This window comes from Diabrotica virgifera, chromosome 2 (genome assembly GCF_917563875.1).
Source record: "Diabrotica virgifera virgifera chromosome 2, PGI_DIABVI_V3a".
Lineage (NCBI taxonomy): Eukaryota > Metazoa > Arthropoda > Insecta > Coleoptera > Chrysomelidae > Diabrotica > Diabrotica virgifera.
The window spans coordinates 36,763,177-36,784,484 of NC_065444.1; the positions used below are offsets into that span (position 1 = coordinate 36,763,177).

The 21,308-nt window shown below is 36.8% G+C and overlaps 1 protein-coding gene across 1 annotated transcript in view; it reads left to right on the forward strand.

Annotated features, from left to right (window-relative positions):
- Positions 1 to 18,707, forward strand: part of LOC114327413 (kielin/chordin-like protein) — a 35,039-nt gene extending 16,332 nt beyond the window's left edge. The window contains exons 3-6 of the mRNA XM_028276023.1: positions 2,864 to 2,976; positions 6,877 to 7,125; positions 18,257 to 18,307; positions 18,503 to 18,707. Of these exons, the coding sequence (XP_028131824.1) occupies positions 2,864 to 2,976; positions 6,877 to 7,125; positions 18,257 to 18,307; positions 18,503 to 18,639 (550 nt within the window). The 3' untranslated portion in view covers positions 18,640 to 18,707. The remainder of the gene's footprint in view (positions 1 to 2,863; positions 2,977 to 6,876; positions 7,126 to 18,256; positions 18,308 to 18,502) is intronic.
- Positions 18,708 to 21,308: the final 2,601 nt, after the last annotated feature.

Sequence of the window (21,308 nt, forward strand, 5' to 3'; positions counted from 1 at the left end):
ACTCGCTTCCAGCAGAGTATTCAAACCTATACGATCAACTTGATACCAGGGAAGGCGAAGCAAAGATATATAAAATAGCCAAACAGAGAGCAAAGAAAGCAAGAGATTTTAATCAGATTAGATGTATCCGAGATGAAAATAATAAAATACTAATTCACGAAAAGGATGTCAAAAAGAGATGGAGACAGTATTTTGACAGTTTATTAAATGAAGAATTTGAGAGACAGCCTGTGGAGTTAACGGAGACAGTAACAGCAATGGTTACCAGAATAACAAACGAGGAAGTGGCTCAAGCGCTTCAAAAGATAAAGAAAGGAAAAGCAGTCGGACCAGATGATATTCCTGGGGAGGTATGGAGAGCATTGGGAAAGACAGGAATAAGTTGGCTAGCAGGTATATTTAGTAGAATTATGGAAGTTGGACAAATGCCAGACGAATGGAGAAGCAGTATATTAGTACCTGTCTACAAAAACAAGGGAGACATACAACAATGCACAAACTACAGGGCTATAAAATTACTTAGCCACACCATGAAAATATGGGAAAAATTGATAGAGGGATACGTGAAGAAACCGAAATATCCGATAATCAATTTGGCTTTATGCAGGGCAGATCAACAACAGCTGCAATTTTCATTGTAAGGCAACTGATGGAAAATACAGGAATAAAGAGACCAACGCTCATATGGTATTCATTGATCTTGAGAAAGCATATGATAGAGTTCCTCGAGAGATTCTGTGGTGGGCACTCAATAAGAAAGGAGTCCCTGGCGAATATGTAAAGATTGTGAGAGATATGTATGAGGGAGTAACGACTAGTGTTAGGACAGGTGTAGGAGAGACTGATAAATTTCAGGTGAAAGTAGAATTGCACCAAGGCTCGGTGCTTAGTCCTTATTTGTTCTCATTAGTTTTGGACCAGATAACAGCGAAACTACAGGGTAGTATTCCATGGTGCCTAATGTATGCTGATGATGTAGTGTTAATAGGAAATAGTGAAAGAGACTTAAAACAAAAAGTGGAACAGTGGAGACAAGCTCTGGAGGAAAAAGGTTTAAGACTTAGTAGGACAAAAACAGAATATTTGGAATGTTCATTTAAAGATGGAGTTACTACAAATAAAATGGTATCTTTGGATGGTGAAATGATTGTGAAAAGCAACAGTTTTAAGTACCTAGGATCGGTATTACAGAGTAATGGAGAAATAGATGGAGATGCATGCAGTAGAATTAGGGCTGGATGGATGAAGTGGAAAGAAGCGAGTGGTGTGTTGTGTGACAGAAAAATTCCAATGAAGCTGAAGGGAAAATTCTATAAAACAGCCATTAGACCGGCTATGATGCACGGAACTGAATGTTGGGCAGTGAAAAAGAAAGAGGAACAACGAATGCATGTGGTGGAAATGAGAATGCTTAGATGGATGAGTGGAGTGACAAAGAAGGATAAAATTAGAAATGAGTATATTAGGGGAAGTCTAGGTGTGGCACCAATTGATGCCAAAATGAGAGAGCATAGGTTAAGAGGGTTTGGTCATGTTCAACGTCGAGACGTTAATCACCCAATACGAAGAAAAGCTGAAGTGCAGATTCCTGGAAGGAGTAGGAGAGGAAGACCAAAGAAGACCTGGGGGAGACGATAAGGCAGGACATGTTGGTAAAGGGGATTAACAGAAATGCAATTAGGGAAACCGACCCCGCATAGGGATAAGGCAAAGAGAATGATGATGAATGATAACTCGCTTTGTCTTTGCGGCATTGCCTTTTTATTCCTTTCGATAACGCTCTGTATTTATCATTCGTTCCAAATCCATTTTATTTTCTTTTCTATGTTCTATTTCTCACATTCCAAGTGTCATCAGTTATCCATGGTTTACGGTTTTTTGGAAACCATTCTCAAACCGAAAGTAAGAGTCGTTTTACCTAGTAGGAATCTTCTTTCTTCTTTTGGTGCCTATTCGTTTCGAATAGTGGCAATCATTCTGGCTATAATTATTTTATTAACTGATGCTTTAAATAGATTAGTTGTTGTTATGGAGAACCATTTCCTCAGGTTCTTTAATCATGATATTCTTCTTCTCCCAATTCCACGCTTTCCGAATACTTTGCCTTGAAGTATTAACTTCAGTAATCTGTTAGTGCCGTTTCTCATTATGTGCCCGAGATATTCTAACTTTCTCCTTTAAATGGTATACGTCACCTCTCTTTCTTTCCCCATTCTTAGTAATACGGTCTCGTTGGTTACGGTATCGCTTCAGTGAGTGTCCAGGATTCAACTCCGTGGTATAATATTGAGAAGACATAACATCGTAGGAGCCTTACTTTTATCTCCAGATTAAGGTTGTAGCTTTTAAAGAGTTTGGCCATGTTATTGAATGCACTCCTAGCCTTCTCTATTCTACATTTTATTTCTTGTGGATGATCCCATTGTTCGTTTACTATTGTTCCAAGATAGGTGCACTGTTTTACTCGGTCCACTGGTGTATTCTTGATAAGGAGTTGGGCGTCTCTAATTTTATTTTTGCTGATGACCATAAATTTAGATTTTGATATATTTACTTGTAGTCCAAATCTTTCACTTACTTCATTTAATTTGTTTATTAGTGCTGTAAATTGTTCAAACTGTCAGAAAAAATAACGCTGTCATCTGCATAGTGGATGTTTAGGCGTTCTTTATTTAGGAGTATTCCATGTTCGCCATTTTCCAAGGCTTCACTAAATATTTCCTCTGAATATAGGTTAAATAATATAGGTGAAAGTATACATCCTTGTCTAACGCCTCGTAGAATCTGGATCGCTTCCGTTGCGTTAGTTCATCTCCAATATTTGTTCTAGTAGGAATAAAATATATATTTTATTTATTTTCAGCCAAAGATTTGTCTGCGCCATTTTAGACTGTTGGTTCCCTATACCAGAAGAAAAGCCAAACTGCTATACGAAATGGACCCTTGATCAATGCTGCCCTGGAGAAACTTATTGTTGTAAGTAAAAATATGCTCTTATAATATTGATACCGCATACTTAAAAGGAATTAATAAACAACAATGTATGTTATACAATAAACCCACAACGCCCAATACTTCTTTATCAACTTTTACTACGTTATCATTAATTTCACTATCAGCAATTATACCAACTCCATTCCTAGTGTTACTTTTCCCTCCTAAATACTACAATTTGTATTCTTCGCCCATTTCTTTCGCCCTTCGCTCTTTCCACTTAAGCTCTGAAATGAAGACAACTTGTCTTCTTCTTCACGTGCCTATCAGAATTATCCGACGTTAGTGATCACCATTGCGCAGGCTTCTTGACCTTCTGCAATATGGAATAATATTGTACTGCAGTTGATATCTGAGTCCATTCAAAAATGTTTTTTAAAGAAGAAACTTGTCTTCTTCCTACACCTCTACGGCCCTATATTTTGCCTTTAAGGGTCAGATGTAATATTTTATATCAATTTCCCCTCACTATATGTCCCAAAGACATTTTCCGGTGGTTACCAGCCTTTAGCAGTTCTCTATCTTTGTTGGCCCTCCTTAGCACTTCTTCATTAGTTTTTCTTGCTGTCCAATGTATCTTCAGCATCCATATATTTTTTTTAACATCCCATTTATTTACAATCTGTAATAATGATTACAATAAGTAAATTGTTTAACAATTAAAAGAGACTTGCAGGAGACTGTCCAGTGACAATAACCAATGAAATCATAATTTTAGTACTTAACAAAATTATTTGTGACTAATAAATAAAACCCTATAAATAAAACTATAATAAATAAAATATTTTTGAAAATTTAAAATTTAAAATCTTGTTCGTAGATCGCTTGGAGTGTGGCGCTTTAGCCTTCTGTTTGGCTGGGGTCTCATTAGGTTCTTCGCTAGCCTGTTGGGGTGGTTTTGTAGTCGGATGTCGTATTTTTGGGCGTAACTGGCAATTTCTTCTTTGACAGTCTTCATTTGGAGATCACGATTGATGTGTTCATTGGGCATGTACCACGGTGCATTTGTGATAATGCGCAAGGTTTTCGATTGGAATCTCTCCAGGATGTCGATATTGGATCTCGACGCAGATCCTCACAGTTGGATACCATAGCTCCATATTGGCTTAATCACTGCCTTGTATACTAAAATTTTATTGTACAAACTCAGTTGTGACCTTTTTCCTATCAGCCAGTACATTTTATTGAGTTTCAGACCCAACTGTTTTCTTTTCGTGAATATGTGTTTCCTCCACGTTAATCTGCGTTCCAAGTGCATACCTAGGTATTTTACATCATTCTTTTGTTGTAGTACTTGATTATTTAATGAGACGGTTGGGCAAGTATCTTTTCGATTAGTGAACGTTATATGTACTGACTTGCTTTCGTTTACTTTAATTCGCCATGTTTGTAACCAGATATTTATACTGTCGAGATTTGTCTGGAGCAGTTGCGAGGCGATGTACGGGTTTGAGTGAGCTGCAATGATTGCTGTGTCATCTGCGTATGTGGCTGTGATGATGTTTTGGCTTGTAGGAAGATCTGCTGTGTAGAGTAGGTAGAGAACTGGTCCAAGGACACTACCCTGAGGTACTCCAGCGTTGATTGGATATAAGTTAGTGCACCGAACTTTAACTTTTACAAGGAAATGGCGGTCGGAGAGATAGGACTTGAGGATTAGAAAGTAGTTGAGAGGAAGGACTTTTCTCATTTTGTATAGCAAGCCAGTGTGCCAGACTTTATCAAAAGCCTGCGAGACATCCAAAAAGGCTGCAGAGCAGTATTGCTTCTCTTCTAAGGCTTTGTTTATGGAATTGCAGACTCGATGAATTTGCTCGGTGGTAGCATGTTGTTGTCTAAATCCAAACTGGTGGTTGGGTATTAGCTGCTTTTCCACGAGGATTGGCTGTAATCTGTCTAGTAAGAGTTTTTCAAAAACCTTTGACATCACTAAAAGTAGGCTGATAGGTCTATAGGACTTAACTTCTTCTACAGGCTTGCCTGGTTTGGGTATTAAGATGATTTGTGCCACTTTCCACAAAAGGGGATAGCAACCAGTTCTTAAGATTGCGTTAAAAATCTGTGTCAAATATTGCACGCCTTTCTTGGGAAGTTCTTTTAAAATTCTTGCAGTGATTAAGTCGAACCCTGGGGACTTTTTCGGATTCATATCTGTTTGGATTTTGTTGAAAACTTGTTTGGCTGTGAATTTCTCCAACGGTGCTTCTAGTTGGTATGGATATTCTAAATACAATTGAATATTATCTTCTGCATCAGAGTTGTTGTCTTGGGCATGTGGTTGAAACACTTCCTCCAGGTATTTGGCAAAGACTGTAGCTTTTTCGTTGTTACTTTTAGCCCATCGTCCGTTACTGGTCCGGATAGGCGGATTAGAGAGTTGTGGTCTATTAATCTTTCATGTTGCCTTCCATAGCGAGCATTCGGAGGTTTCCGTGGCAGAAAGATTTTGTAGATATCGTTTTATGTCGTTGTTTTTATTGTTGTTTAACAAAGTTTTTAGTCGCGCTGTAGCTTGGTTTAATCTATTTTTATCCTGGGGTGCGCGGGTTCTTTGCCATACTTTCCTTAGTCTTCTTTTTTCTGCGATTTTTTCTTTAATTTCGTTGGGTAAATCTTTGTGTATGATTGTTCTTGGTTGTGTAGGTGTTGACTGCCAGCCAGCTTCCTGAATTATCCTATTTAATTGATTTACTGCTTCGTCAATTTCGCCATCCGATTTTAGTGGGATGTTTAGGTCCAGTCTCTCATCAAGGATAGCCCGGAATTTAATCCAATTGGTATATTTACTACTTAGATATGGTGGAGGTTCTGTTTCGAGGATATTTGTGGTTATCATGACCAAGACAGGAGAGTGGTCGGATGAAAGATCGAAACAAGATTGTGCTGTCTGGGATTCAAGTGGTATTCCTTTCGTCACACAGAAATCAACCAAATCTGGAATTTTGTTTGTGTCTGTGGGCCAGTATGTGGGTTCGCCAGTAGATATGTATTTAAGGTTGTTGGTTTCCATTGCCACGTATAATTGCCTACCTTTCGGGGTTATTAGCCTCAATCCCCAGTGAGTGTGTTTTGTGTTATAATCGCCGCCTGCTAGAAACCTGTTTCCAAGTGTGTTGAAGAATTCTTGGTATTGATTTTTGGCTATAGTATGTCGTGGTGGACTATATATTGCAGTTACTGTTAAGGGACCGTTCCAGTCTTCTATGCTAATACTTGTTGCTTGTATATAGTCTCTTTTAAACTTATTTAACTCGTGGTGTTTTATCGATGACTTAATTATAATTGCAGTTCCTCCATGTGCAGTTCCATCTGGATGTTTGGTGTTATATATTGCATAGTTGGGAATTCTCAGATAGCTTCTATTTGTAAAGTGTGTTTCAGATATTAACATTATGTCGATGTTGTGTATTAGTATAAAAGCTTTAACCTCTTGAGCATGATTGGTTAGCCCGTTGGCATTCCAAATAGCTATTTTTAAGAATTTGATCATTTTGTTAATTTAGTGACGACGGTGGTGAGAAGATTTAACAGTGTACCCATTTGTTCCATCAGGACTTTTAACATATTCTTTAGTTCAGCCATGTCATTTGAGGCGGGAGTATTGGTAGTAGTTACTTTTGTTTGGTTTGTATTACTATTCGTAATTTGTTGTGAGTTATTAACGATTTCGGCGTAGGTAACTCCTGCTTGGACATGTTGTGCATGATTAATTGGCATGCTAGGCCAGCATCCATATACGAATCCACATTTTCAATGCTTCAATTCTGTTCATGATCGATAATTTTAGCGTCCACACTTCTGCACCATACAAAAGTACAGACCAAATATAGCACTTAACCATTCTTTGTCTTAGGCAACTTAATAATTATTAAATAATTTCAGATGACGAGTGTCACCCACCCCATACATGTTTAGTGGACGGTAAAACATACAGGGAAGACGAAATATTCTTCCCAAAGGATTCCTGTTATCGTTGCGTATGCAAGAAGGGATTCAATGGTAAATTAGAGGCGCCATACTGTAAAAGACAGGCATGTTTGGCCAATTATCATTATGTTGATCAGCTAAATCAATATTGTGCTCCCATCTACAGCGAGGGCCCAAACTGTTGTTCTTATGAATGGCTTTGTCGTAAGTATTTTTATTTATATTTATTACATTCTACATATACTCACGGACAAAAATATTGTATATTTCATCTTCAATCGTTATTATTTGTTTATTTTTCATCTTTGAAATGTTAAGTATTGTTTTTATTTATTTATTTATCTATTTATGTTATTTATTTATGTATTTGATGTTTTTTAATTTATTAGAGATAAATAAATGGTTAAACATAGTTTTTATAACCGAATATGCAATAATGTCACAAATTAACAAACATTGAATAGTATGGAAAGTGTGCTTTGGCGACTTGACAATTCTTGTTTTGTTGAAATGTCAGTTAGAATATGTCAGTTGGAGAGTTTTATTTTTCGATTCTGCAGTTTTCTTGCTGATAGGTATGCCATATGTAAGCGAGTTAGTGTGTGTTAGAATTGTTACTTTAAGAAATGAGGGTTACAGACAAAAAGATATTGCGTGGATAGCGGATATCCATCAGTCGACTGTTTCTCGTATAGTAAAGCGATACAATGAGATTGGAGAATACAAACGCCGACCTGGTCAAGGACGAAAAAGATGTACAATGCCAAGAGAAGACCAATATTTAAGACGTCAATATTTGCGAAATCGTACACTTACAGCTCCCCATCATAAAACTGAATTACTGATCACAAGACAAGTTAATGTAAGTGTCAAAACTGTGACTAGAAGACTTAAAGAGGTTGGTTTGACTCCAAAACGGCCTGCCAGAGTTCCACTTCTTCTACCACGGCATAAAACTTAAAGGTTGCACTTTGCAAGAGCCCACGTTAACTAGAACGAACATCAATGGGGAAGAGTTCTTTTCACAAATGAAACGAGGATACAATTATTGAAGCAGGTGGACGTGATCGAGTATACAGAAGGTCCGGGGAACGTTTCGCAGAATGTAATCTTGTACAAAATGTTAGCTTTGGTGGCGGTTCCATAATGCTATGGGGTGGCATTAGATGGGAGAGTCGTACGGAGCTGATTGAGGTGAATATTCGAATGAATGCTGACTGGTACATACGGAACATCCTTCAAGAACATGTTTTCTCTTATGCCGGCTTCATTGGGTATGATAAGTTTGTGCTAATGCATGATAATGCCCGTGGACATACCGCAGGAACAGTCATACAATATCTTGAGGATGTTGGGGTTGAGGCTCTAGACTGGCCACCAATCAGCCCTGATGCAAATCCCATAGAACAAAATATATGGGACATCCTAAAAAGACGTATACGAGCAAGAAATCCAGCTCCAAACTCAATTGCAGAATCAAGAATTGCTGCACAGAAAGAATGGAATCGACTACCGCAAGAAAACATCCAAGATATTCTGCGGAGCATGTCTAGAAGGATTCAGGCAATCATTAGAGCTAGAGGAGGAAATACTAGGTACTAAATTGCTACAATGTTGCCGTAAAAAATTGTTATATTGTCGTTATTGTTTCTCTTTCTAATTAAATGTTAGGTATGCAAAATCAGACTATTTCATTAATTTCTCTACAAAATAGTTGTGACTCTGCAATATGCAAGTTAGTTGACCATAAATATATGTAGGATAGTCCAGCTCAACTTATTTAGCAATAAAAAGTACAAAACTTTTTAAAAGGAAAAATATATCTTTTCCAAACAAAATATGCAATATTTTTGTTTGTGAGAGTATATATTTTAATATAACAAACATGATTACCTGGAGAAAGGCAAAAAGGTCACAAGGCTCTACAATGCCTAATTATTTGGCCGAATAGACGATGCATTGCAGAAAAACGACGTCATTTGGTGAAGAAAGAAATGCTCTTGCAACAGAACAATGCACCGGCTCACACTTCTGCAGTCATCATGGCCAAATTCGTAGAATTGGGCTACGAACTGCAGCACCATCCATCGTATTGTCCAGATTTGGCCCTGTGTGATTTATTTTTCAAGATTTCAAAAGGAAAAATGAAAGTTACATTAGAAGAATGGCAGAAAATATAATAGACCAGCTTGAGATATATCTGGTAAAATAGTAAATGTATAAGAACAATGTTCAAATACTACGTGTTTGCGCCATCCCGTATAAAAAGGTAGAAATGTGTGTGTACGCAGCGAGCTGCTACTTGATTGATTGCAGAAATCATTATTATCGACCTGTGTAGGGATCTGCATGGTAGCGTCGCGCGCAGGCGTGATATGGGAATGTAGACCTTAATAATATCGATTAGAAAATTGTATGTACTTGTAACCGCTAAAAATGTAACCAAGTTTGTGCTTAAAATAAATTGTGTTTGCATCCGGATTTTGGTATAATACACCCTACCAGTGCACCCATCCTTCCGTCGACGAAGTTGTTCAAGGGAACCATCCATTTGACAGTCCACTGCCTCACCATTTGGTCATTCGAAGCCGTATCTTTTGAACGCATCGCGGGCAAGCTTTCGCCATTGTGGAAGTCACGTTTGTAAATAGGTGAGTACTTGTCTCAGCTAATGTTATTAAATGATCCGAGTGTTTTATTACCATATCCATAATATCCTTTGCTTGTTGATATCCACTGTAACCGTATTTAATACCCAACCAACCTTTTTTCCAATTTATTTATTTTATTCCCGCCATTTTAATACCAGATTTTGTCCTAGTTCATTCCACCAAAAATTTATTACAGCAATTTTAATATTCCAACAACAATTTTGATAAATGCATAGAAATTCTTGTTTAAGCTCGAGTTGATTCCACCAAAAATTCCTATTTTAATAATTTAATTTTTAATAAAAGTTTCGTAGTATTGCAGTATTATTTTTTGATTTATCTGCAATTATGGCTGAAGCAGAACAAAGTAATGTTAATTTATCCGAATTAAATAATAAAAGAGGTTCTGCCAGAAGGTTTTTCACTATTTTAAGTAATACCATTGAGAAAGATCCACAGAATGTGCATATAATTTTAAATTCAATTAAAAATGCCGAACGAGCTTTAAATTCATTTTTTCTGGCAATTGAGAGTAATTATGTTGAAGAATTTGATAAGGAATACGCTCCTTACTTTGAAAGTCATGCCGAACTAGACAATAAAATTCTTAAAATTAAAGATGGGTATTCTTCATCCTCCCGCGAGACGGGGTATACGGGTTCCGGAATTGGATTGCCAGTTCTATCCTTGCCTAAATTTTCGGGAAAAATAACCGAGTGGGCTTCCTTTAAATCCAGATTTGACACACTAGTAGATTGTCGTGGTAGTTTGTCCGAGATTGACAAGTTGCAATATTTGCTATCCTCCCTTTCCGATGTCGCGCTAGACGTAGTTCGTGGTTTAGACGTTACTCCTGGTAGTTACAAGATTGCGATGCAGTCTTTGATTGAACGTTTTGACAATGCCAGGGTCACAGTGTACGGTCACGTAAAGGCAATATGTCATATCCCACCTATCCAAAAGGAGTCATATGACGCCATCAGATATTTGTTAGATACTTTAGTTCAAAGCCATAGATCTCTTAAAAATTTAAAGCGCCCAGTAGAGCATTGTGATGATTTTATTATCCAAATTATCCATGAAAAATTTCCTCGTTCAATGCAGAATGAATGGGACGCCACCTTGAAGGGTAATGAGTTTCCTACCTTTGAACAGTTGAGATCCTTTTTAGTGAAAAAATGTCAGCTCCTTGAGACCACTCCAACCCACACTCGTGACAATAGTACTAAAAATTGCAAGTCTTTAGCATGTATAAATTCCGATCCTCCCAGTGGGAAAATTAAATGTGCCGTATGCATGTCTCCTCATTTCACGCGTTTATGTCCTGATTTGTTGAAATTAAATCCAAAAGAAAGAGTTGCTTTAATTATAAGCAAGCGTGTTTGCCTAAATTGTTTTAATGCAGGACATTTTAGTAAAAACTGCAGAAAGTCAAAATGTACTATATGCAGTGGTCGACATAACACGGTACTGCACGTAGACAGAACTCCGCCGGTTAATTCGAACACGGTTAATTCCAATACGGCCAATAATGATGTGAATAGTACTACACCAACCCCCGTAAGTAATGTTTTATCCAGTCTTGGTGTACCAAATCAAAATATACTCCTCACCACTTGCATAGTCGGGCTAAGGGACCACACCGGTCAAATTCACGCTGCGCGCGGTCTCTTGGATTCCGGTTCACAGGTAAACGTGGTCACTTCCAGATTAGCAAATCGCTTAAACTTATGTCGCCATCCTGCGAAGCTGTCCATACAGGGTGTTGGAGGTAAAGCTGTTACTGCTGCCCAAATCATCAGCGTTGAAGTTTCATCCTTTTCTGAAAATTTCTCTGCCTCCTTGAATTGTTATATATTAGATCACATCACAGATTGTATTCCTGCTAAACCAGTGGATCGCAGTGTATTCAATATTCCCGCTGAAATAAGGCTAGCAGATCCTCAATATAATTTATCCAATGAAATTGACTTATTGATAGGTGCTCAGTTATTTTGGAGATGCCTCAAACAAGATAGACTCGTTATCGACCCAAATTTATTACTTCAAAACAGTGTTTTTGGCTGGTTAATTAATGGTGCTGTGAACACTGAAATTTCCCAATCCCATTCTAAGTGTCACTTACTAAATTTATCTCAAGTAGAGAAATCCATATCCAGATTTTGGGAAATAGAACATTTCGTTAACGCAAGCCCTATCTTAGCCGTTGAAGACAAGATTGCTGAAAGTCATTTTTCCTCACATACTCATCGCGATGATTCCGGTCGGTTTGTAGTTGCGCTGCCCTTTGTCGAATCCCCCGAAAGGTTAGGAGATTCTCTTACTGGTTGTAAGAAGAGATTTCTGAATCTCGAAAACAAATTAGAGCGTAATCCGAGTCTTAAGTTGCACTATGACGAATTTATCCTGGAATATTTAAAACTTGGTCACATGTCCCTCTTATATGACATTTCGTGTGCGAGTGATTCTGGTTATTATATTCCACATCATGCTGTCTTGAAAGACGGTATTGAATCCAAAATCCGAGTTGTTTTTGATGCTTCGTTTAAAACCTCCAATGGTGTCAGTTTAAACGACATATTGTTGAAAGGTCCTGTAATCCAAGATAATCTATTTGTATTATTATTACGTTTTCGTTGCTACAAGTGGGCTGTGACCGTAGACATTCGCAAAATGTATCGACAATTTTTAATAAGAGAAGGCGACCGAGTTTTCCAAAATATTTTATATCGATTTAATACTGACCAACCAATCTCAGTATACCGATTGAATACCGTAACTTATGGTACCAAGCCCGCTTCATTTCTTGCCACAAGGTGCTTAAAGGTCTTGGGTGAATCTGTTCTTCATTCTGACGCTGATCTAGCTAGATTAGTCTGTAATGATTTCTATATGGATGATGCTTTAACCGGCTCTGATTCCGAAGAGGAATTAATCTCTTTGTGTAACCGTTTGGTAAGTTTATTCTCCACAGCTGGTTTAGAATTGAGTAAATGGTGTACCAATTCCACCAAATTTGGTGAAGCCATACCCTCCAGCGATCTAGCTACCGAAAAAATGTTGGATGCGTCGGAAAATGAATTACCGAAAGTCTTGGGGGTATATTGGTCGAATCGTGGTGATCATCTAAAATACCATTGTGACATAAATTCCAGATCTGCTCGTACAAAGCGATGCATGTTGGCCGAAATATCCCGACTGTTTGACCCTCTTGGGTTAATCGGCCCAGTCATTGTTCGTGCCAAGTTATTCATGCAGAAACTTTGGAAATCTAATTACTCATGGGATGAGGTATTGCCTGAAGATTTATTATCCGAATGGTCAGATCTAAGTCTAGATTGGTCTTCAGTAAGTGAAATCACGATCCCTCGATGCATATCTTGTTGCTCCAGTACCTATGATTTAAGGGGGTACTGTGACGCCAGTGAAAAGGCTTACGGTTGCTGCATTTATCTTGTTTCCTGTATCGGTGACGACGTCACTCATAGCCTTATATGCGGCAAATCGCGCGTAGCCCCACTTAAAACTATCTCCGTTCCCCGGTTAGAGCTCTGCGCGGCAGTACTACTAGCTGACCTCATGAATGTAGTCTCTAACGCCTTACCCTTAAAAATATCGAGAAAACGTTATTTTTCCGACTCATCAGTCACACTTTCTTGGATTCGCTCTTGTCCAAGTCGTTGGAAAACTTTCGTTGCTCATAGAGTAAGCCATATTATTGATTTATCCAACCCAGATGATTGGTTTTTTGTTCCCGGTCGGTTGAATCCAGCAGATCTAATCTCTCGTGGATGCTCGGTTTCGATGTTACAGGATTCCGAAATTTGGTGGAACGGTCCCGATGAATTCCCCGATAATCCCGTCCAGATTCCGCAGGAATTACCTGAACTGCGGGTTCTAACCGTGGCTACCAAGTCAATAGATTCTTCTTTCATCGAGAGAATTTCAAACCTAGAGAAACTCATACGAGTAACTGCCTGGTGCTTAAGATTTTCTCACAACTGTCGTGTTAAACCTCCCCTATTCGGTATACTCTCTGTCCCAGAACTAAGAAGTGCTGAACTTACCTTAGTTAAGTTAGTTCAAGGTTGTGCATTCCAATCCGAAATGGATGACTTAATGAAATCCCGAGATCTACCAAAGAGTTCATCTTTATTATCCCTGAATCCGTTTGTCGACTCTGCGGGTATTTTACGCGTAGGAGGTCGTCTTGCTTTGTCTAATCTGACCGAATTCCAAAAACATCCTATATTGTTACCGAAAGGTCATTTTTCTGAGCTGATTATTCGCAGTGTTCATACTTTGAATGGTCATGTCGGTGCTCAAACCACCTTAGCTCTAGTGAGAAACCGTTTTTGGATATTGAACGGGCGTAGTTCTACTCGGAACGTATTAAGAAACTGTATCTCCTGTATCCGTTTTCGTCCTCGTTTCACATATCCTATAATGGGACAATTGCCGCTTGAACGTGTCAGTCTCACCAAACCCTTTACTAATATTGGTATCGACTTCTTTGGTCCCTTTAATGTAAAGGATTATCCTAAATCTAAGCGAATTTATAAAGTTTATGGCTGTGTCTTCGTTTGCTTAAGTACGAAGGCTGTACACTGTGAAGTGGTGGACAGTTTGTCCTCGGACTCGTTTTTAGCGGCCCTCGGAAGGCTTTCCTCTCGACGTGGGTTGCCCTCGTGTATATTCACTGATAATGCGACTAATTTTGTAGGTGCTCGCCGCATTTTGAATGAAGCCTACCGATTCCTATTAGATAATTTAACGCTTTTAAGGTCGGAAATATCACGACTTCGTATAGACTGGCAGTTCATTCCTCCCCGAGCCCCCCATTTCGGCGGAATTTGGGAAGCCGCCGTAAAGGGCTTTAAAAATATTCTTAACAGAAAAACTGGTACTGCCAATTTGACATTTATGGAATTAACAAATATATTAATAGATGCTGAAGCTATCCTAAACTCCCGACCTTTGTGCTCCCTCTCCTCTGATCCTAATGACCTACAGTATTTGACCCCGGGTCATTTTCTTGCATTCACTGAGTTAAGGTCAGTACCTTGTACAAGCTATAATGAGCCAAAGGAATCGATCACCATTCGTTGGCGCCGAGTTCAAAGGCTGCAACATGAATTGTGGTCAACCTGGAGCAAACATTACCTGACTCAGCTACAAGTTCGTCCTAAATGGCGAACATCCAAAGGCCAACCTGTGGCCGTCGATGATTTAGTCTTGATCCATGAAGACAACGTACCGTCCCGATTATGGCATCTAGGCCGTATTAAAGCTGTCCATCCTGGAAGGGACGGCATAATTCGTGCTGCCACCGTCAAGGACTCCAGTGGCACCTTATTCAAAAGACCTGTGGTGAAGTTAAGTGTTTTGCCTCTTGGCGATAATAAGGTGTAAAGTGTTTCCAAGTGAGGCGCTTATAAAGGACTAATACTTACAAGCGTCTCTGAATGTACTTTTAATGATAATTTAATGTTAATTTTGATTTTTATTCAGGGGTATAAATCTAATTTAATTTTTTCTAATTTTTGGCTAATGTGACAATTTTGCTGTATAATGCCCAAGTTTTTTGTATTTTATTGATATGCGCACATTGTTAGTTACGCTTTGTCTAGTTTTATTTTTTCTGAAAAATGTACGACATATCAACGTGGGGGCCATGTTTGCGCCATCCCGTATAAAAAGGTAGAAATGTGTGTGTACGCAGCGAGCTGCTACTTGATTGATTGCAGAAATCATTATTATCGACCTGTGTAGGGATCTGCATGGTAGCGTCGCGCGCAGGCGTGATATGGGAATGTAGACCTTAATAATATCGATTAGAAAATTGTATGTACTTGTAACCGCTAAAAATGTAACCAAGTTTGTGCTTAAAATAAATTGTGTTTGCATCCGGATTTTGGTATAATACACCCTACCAGTGCACCCATCCTTCCGTCGACGAAGTTGTTCAAGGGAACCATCCATTTGACAGTCCACTGCCTCACCACTACGTTTAGAGTTCCTTTTCTAAACTATGTATATTATTCATGTATACATATCAAAATTTACCTACTTGTCAACCCGCCTGGCCAGCGTGACAAGTTAAGGCTAGAATAATTCTTATGAGATGGCAAATATTCGAAACGGATTACTCCATGAGAGTAGAGGATAATATCCCAGAATCTCTCCCTGAAACTTTAGGCTATCCCATGGATTCTGGGAGGACAACATTCGATAAGAAATGACATAAACAGAAAACAGACACATGAAACATCCACAAAAACATCATACAACTGAGTGGTTCATAGCTGCATTCAACATACACACGAGAAAAAACAGCAAGAAGTGTTTGGCCTCAAAAGACCAACACGTTGCAGAAGCTACTTCAAACATCATGAGATTTTAACACTACCTTCTTTACATACTTTAGAAACTGTTTGCTTAATTCGTAAACATCTACATGTCTTTCCAGCAAAACATAATCATGACTATCTATTCCACCAGAAGTTCTATCTTTGACTTGACGTCTATTTACTGATCCTGTCCTCTGAGTTAGTAAAGAAAGCTATATATCATTATTCCGCAAAATAACTGTATAACCATCTCTCTCTACAACTTAAATCTGCAACATCATATTTCCCCAAATCCCGTAAAAGACAAAAGCCTACCTATTTGAAAGACCATATTATTCAGTACAAGAATTTCTTAATCAATAACTAAGAAATTACAGTACCCTTTGTACAAGTAGTATTTTTTATCTATATTTGTGTGTCATATGCAGCAACTTAACTTTTAAACTTATTTGTTACTAAGGTAGACTATGCAATTTGCAATTTATTTAAATTTTGCAATTTATTGTATTTGTTTTACTTCATTATTTTCCTTATTTATAAGCAAGCAAGCAAGCATAGTGACTTAAGCCAGCCTGAGAGACTTGCTCACTCCTAGAGAATGACATTCGGGTGATACAATTCTTATTTATATTGACGATTTATTTAATTTTAGTAAATTGTGTTTGTTATTGTTTTGTTTTTATGACTCTTTGTAAGCTTTGTCAATAAAATTGTACAATTTTCAATGACACTAAATATGAAAATCAAATATCTATGTAGTACGCGGTGTAGGTTTAGGTATTCAGTAGGCAGCTTTTTCATAAAAAAGTGACATCCAGGTACACAATATAAGGCTATATCGAAAAGAGTAATAGCAATAGAAATCCAAACTAACCAACGTTATACATGTAAAATTATTCAGACCTATCAGATCATGAAGATGAGGAAGTAGAGCAATCATACGAAGAAATTAATGAAACAAAGATAGCAAACAAAGCGAGGTTTGTAATCTTAATGGACGATTTCAACGCAAAAATAGGGAAAGAAGAAAACCAAAATAAAATTTTAATAGCCTCCTACGGATTAGGAAAAGAAATAATAGAAAGGAGAAATACAGGTAAATTACATATTAAGAGTACAGGGGAATAACGGGTTTAAGATATTGACATTATGCTATAGAACATACGTTAGATTTTTGTTGTAAACATACCTCTCAGGACAAAAATACGATACGTTAGGAAATATTTAATAATAAAAATATCCTGTGCAGAGGAATAACGTGCAGTACCGAGCAAACACGGGCTAAGTGGGGATTCTCAGATAGTCCCTTGGCCCTTGGATCTCAGATAGTTTAAAAACATAATGGTAAAAAACAAATTCGACTCCAAAAACTTAAGTGTTTATAGCGTTTTGAATTTTACAATTTCTTTATCTTAAAATCATAAAAATTTACGTAGTTTGTTTTCCTATGTACTCTATGGGATGGGATATCTCCCATCATCGCAATAATAGCAAAAGAGTGAAGAACTGAAGGAAATGAATATAAAATCAAAATAAAATAGGATTAAAAATAAATCTAGCAAAAACTATATAGCTAATAAACCAATCTTTAGATATAACTCAGGATATAACTTTGGATAATAACAGGTACAGGTATAGGTATAGGTATAGGTATAGGTATAGGTATATACTTAGGACAAAAATATAGCTATCAAAGCTTAACCTAACGGATAATTTAAATATAACATGTTCCTTAGCATGGGCAGCATTTGGAAGATTACAAACTGAAGAGAAACAGACTTCAAATCGAACTTAACAAATACTTTAAAGGCAAAAACTGGATCAGTACGTATTGCCAATTCTGACGTATGGAACTAAAATAAGGCCTTTTAACAACAACATAGTTAGTCTACAAAATCCAAGTAACTCAGAGAATTATGGAACGGAGAATGCTCAATATTAAGCTCAGCGATCGTAAATCCAATGAAGAAATAAGAAGATCAAAAGTAATACATATAGTCCAAAAGATTGTCATGTTATAATGGAACTGGGCAGGACATACAGAAGAACTGAAGAAAACTGTTGAATAAAACGAATTATTGAATGGAGATCAGATGGATTGTTCGATGGATCAAGCGAATGGCTGATCACGAATATATGCAAAAAATAACAAACATAAGTGAATGGACAGACCTGGACCTGAGGGAGACTTACATACGACGATAAATGGTGTAGCTGTTGATGATGATGACATATCAAAATCTACAATACTACACTCTTTTTTGTTGTTGTTATGTGATTACTAAACCAAGAGATAAGAAACTGCAAATTTTAATATATTTTTTTATATTTTAGCATCTTCAAATGATAAGAAACTTCCATCTGTTAAAAAACCTTGTGGTGCAGGTGAGTATTTCAATATTACCAAGTTGTGATTAAGTCTACACTCTACTGCACTGGCGTACATCAATATTGTATGCAATGCAACCAGTGAATACGTAGCTTTGACCCTTTATAAGACGTAAGAGCATTAATATCCAATGTAAACTTCAATGTATGTACATATTATATCTTTTATTTACGGACCTTTTTTTATTTCAGGGTTAACATGTAAATATGGAAAGAAGGTTTTAAAAGTAGGTGACAGATTCGAAAGTAAAATAATAAATTACGACAATACGACGACACCAGTTCAATGTGAATGCGACGTACCGCCATTGGTTACCTGTAGGAAATAAAAAAATGAAATATATTGATTTAAGTTTGTTAAATGTTTTTATCATAATAAATATGTCCACAACTGCAAGTATTCATATTTGGTAACTATAAAAGATTAAACAAGTAATTGTAGACCGGGAGATATTATACAGAAGTTCAGCCACGATTTTCTAAGTCCTGCCCTTTGCAATAGTGGAAGGGTAGACGAGGTACTTACAATTTGTGGAAATATCCACAAATTTCCTGTGACATTTTCCTGTAAAAATTAGATTTTCGATGAGATTAGATTTCGGTTTTGCGATGAGTTTCTGAGTCCTGCCATATCCGTAGAATGACAGGATACTATGGATTTTATGAAGAAAATTTTTTGGGCAGGAGGGTTGCAAACGGGCTAACGGAGTATATATGTATACAAACCTGTAAGGAAAATAATGAAATTTTCATGATTTTCTGAGTCCTGCCAACTAAATAAATTAAACATATTTATTTCAAAATGATAAAAAAAATGTTGGCATGACGTCTCCTACTGTTTGAGTATACTTATCCCTTGGAAAATTATGCGCAAAATTTTTACCCTGATTCCGTGATTTTCTGAGTCCTGCCTTTAATGAGTTATAATACTCAAATATAATCAATACTTTTTATGTACTCGGCAGGAAGGTTAAACGGTTGTTGTAAGACGGCAGGAGTCCTAGATTTGTAAGAAAATTCGTGAAAAATTCCACGATATTCTGAGTCTTGCCATTTTGCATATGTTTCAAGAATCTTAATATAAGTCTATTTACAAAGAGGCAATATGGTTTTATAGTTATTTCGTATACAGGGTGGGGCATTAGTGTGACAAAGTCCAATTACTCGTTTGTCGAAAGAGATAAGAAAAAAAGTTATTTAGGTAAAACGTGGGGCAAAGAGAGGATCATAATTTGAAACTATTTTCTAATATACAGGGCTACCCGTATTGACAGGGTGACACAAACTTATGTTTTTTTTTAAATGGAACACCCTGTATATAATTTTAAGATTCATAAGATAATTTTAAGACAATTTAACACAATTCACATAATCCAAAAATGTTTCCTAAGGGAACTAGAGCTCTTTGAAGAACGCTTCCATTTCGATAGACAAAAACTGGTCCGTCTTTTTATCTTCCAGATATAAATCGATTCCATCAATTGCGAATCTCTAGTACCGGTCACAGGAGTGCGTTTTGGGTAGGGCAACGGTTATTTTATCGCATAAATTTTTTGTCTTTAACTTTTAAGCATTTTTGACACTATATTATTAAATTGTAAGGTATTCTAGTACTAAACGCTACTCTTGCTGTAAGTCGTTAGGATGCACCGTTTTCTAGAAAAAACAATTTCAAAATTTTTCGTATTTTGAATTTAAGAAAAATTTGAAAAAAATAAAAAAAAAACGGTGTTTTTACCGACTTAAAGCAAGAGTAACTTTTAGTACTAGAATACCTCATAATTTAATACTCTACTGTCAAAAATGCTTAAAAATTAAAGCAAGTTATGAGATTTCGTTGATCTACCCAAGACGGACGCCTATGACCGATACTAGAAATTCACAATTGATAAATATTCATCTCTGGAAGAGAAATAAACGTACCAGTTTTCGTTTTTCTAAATAGTTTTTTTAAATAGTTTTTCTAAATAGTATTTTTTTATTTTTTTTTTCAAATTCAAAAACCGAAAAATTTTTCGAATCGATTTTTCTCGAACACGGCGTATCCTACGGACTTAAAGCAAGAGTACCTATTATTACAAGAATATCTCATAGTTTAATAATCCAGTGTCAAAAATGCTTAAAAGTTAGACACAGAAAAGTTATGGGATAAAATATCCGTTTCCCTACCCTAAACGGATGCCTATGACCGGTATTAAAAATTGAAAAATGATGGAATCGATTTATCTCTGGAATATAAATAGGTGTACCAGTTTTCGTTTTTCTAAATAGAAGTGTTCTGGAGCTATTAAACAAAAACTAATTAGAATACGCCAGCTTTAAAGAGCTCTAGCTTCCTTGGGAAGCATTTTCGGACAAGGTGAATTGAGTTAAATGTTCTTAAAATTATCTGAGGAATCTCCGGGCTTCGATTGTTAGAAGAGTTTCTGGACACCCTGTATAATAGGTACAATCCCTACTATAACCAATTAATGGTAAAATTATTGATGTTCTTCCTATTACTTTTATTACGTTTACTTAGATACAAATAATATGATCTAATCGCTTAAAATAAATATGTTACAGTTTGGTATTAGATTTAAAAGGTGTGTAAAAATCCGAGACATTACTAAGGAAAATAATATTTAATACCGTACGATTCTTTTAACGATATAAAAATTAATTTTTATGCATTAAATATCTTTGCGGTTATCCTGCCACGTTGTAAACGGTTTTAGATTAGTGTTTTTAAAGCATACCTGACATGATATGACTCAGAAAATTGTGGTGATATGAATATGTTTTTATAACAACCTGCAATAATTTTACTGACTTAAAATTTTATTTTTATATACGAAATACCTACACAACCATCCTGCCTCTTTGTAAATAGCTTTATATTAACATTCTTGAAATATGTCCAAAATGGCATGACTCAGAAAATCGTGTTCCACGAATTTCCTTATATATTTTTTAACTATGTTTAGTAAAAAAGGTGTAACTAAACATCCTGCCATTT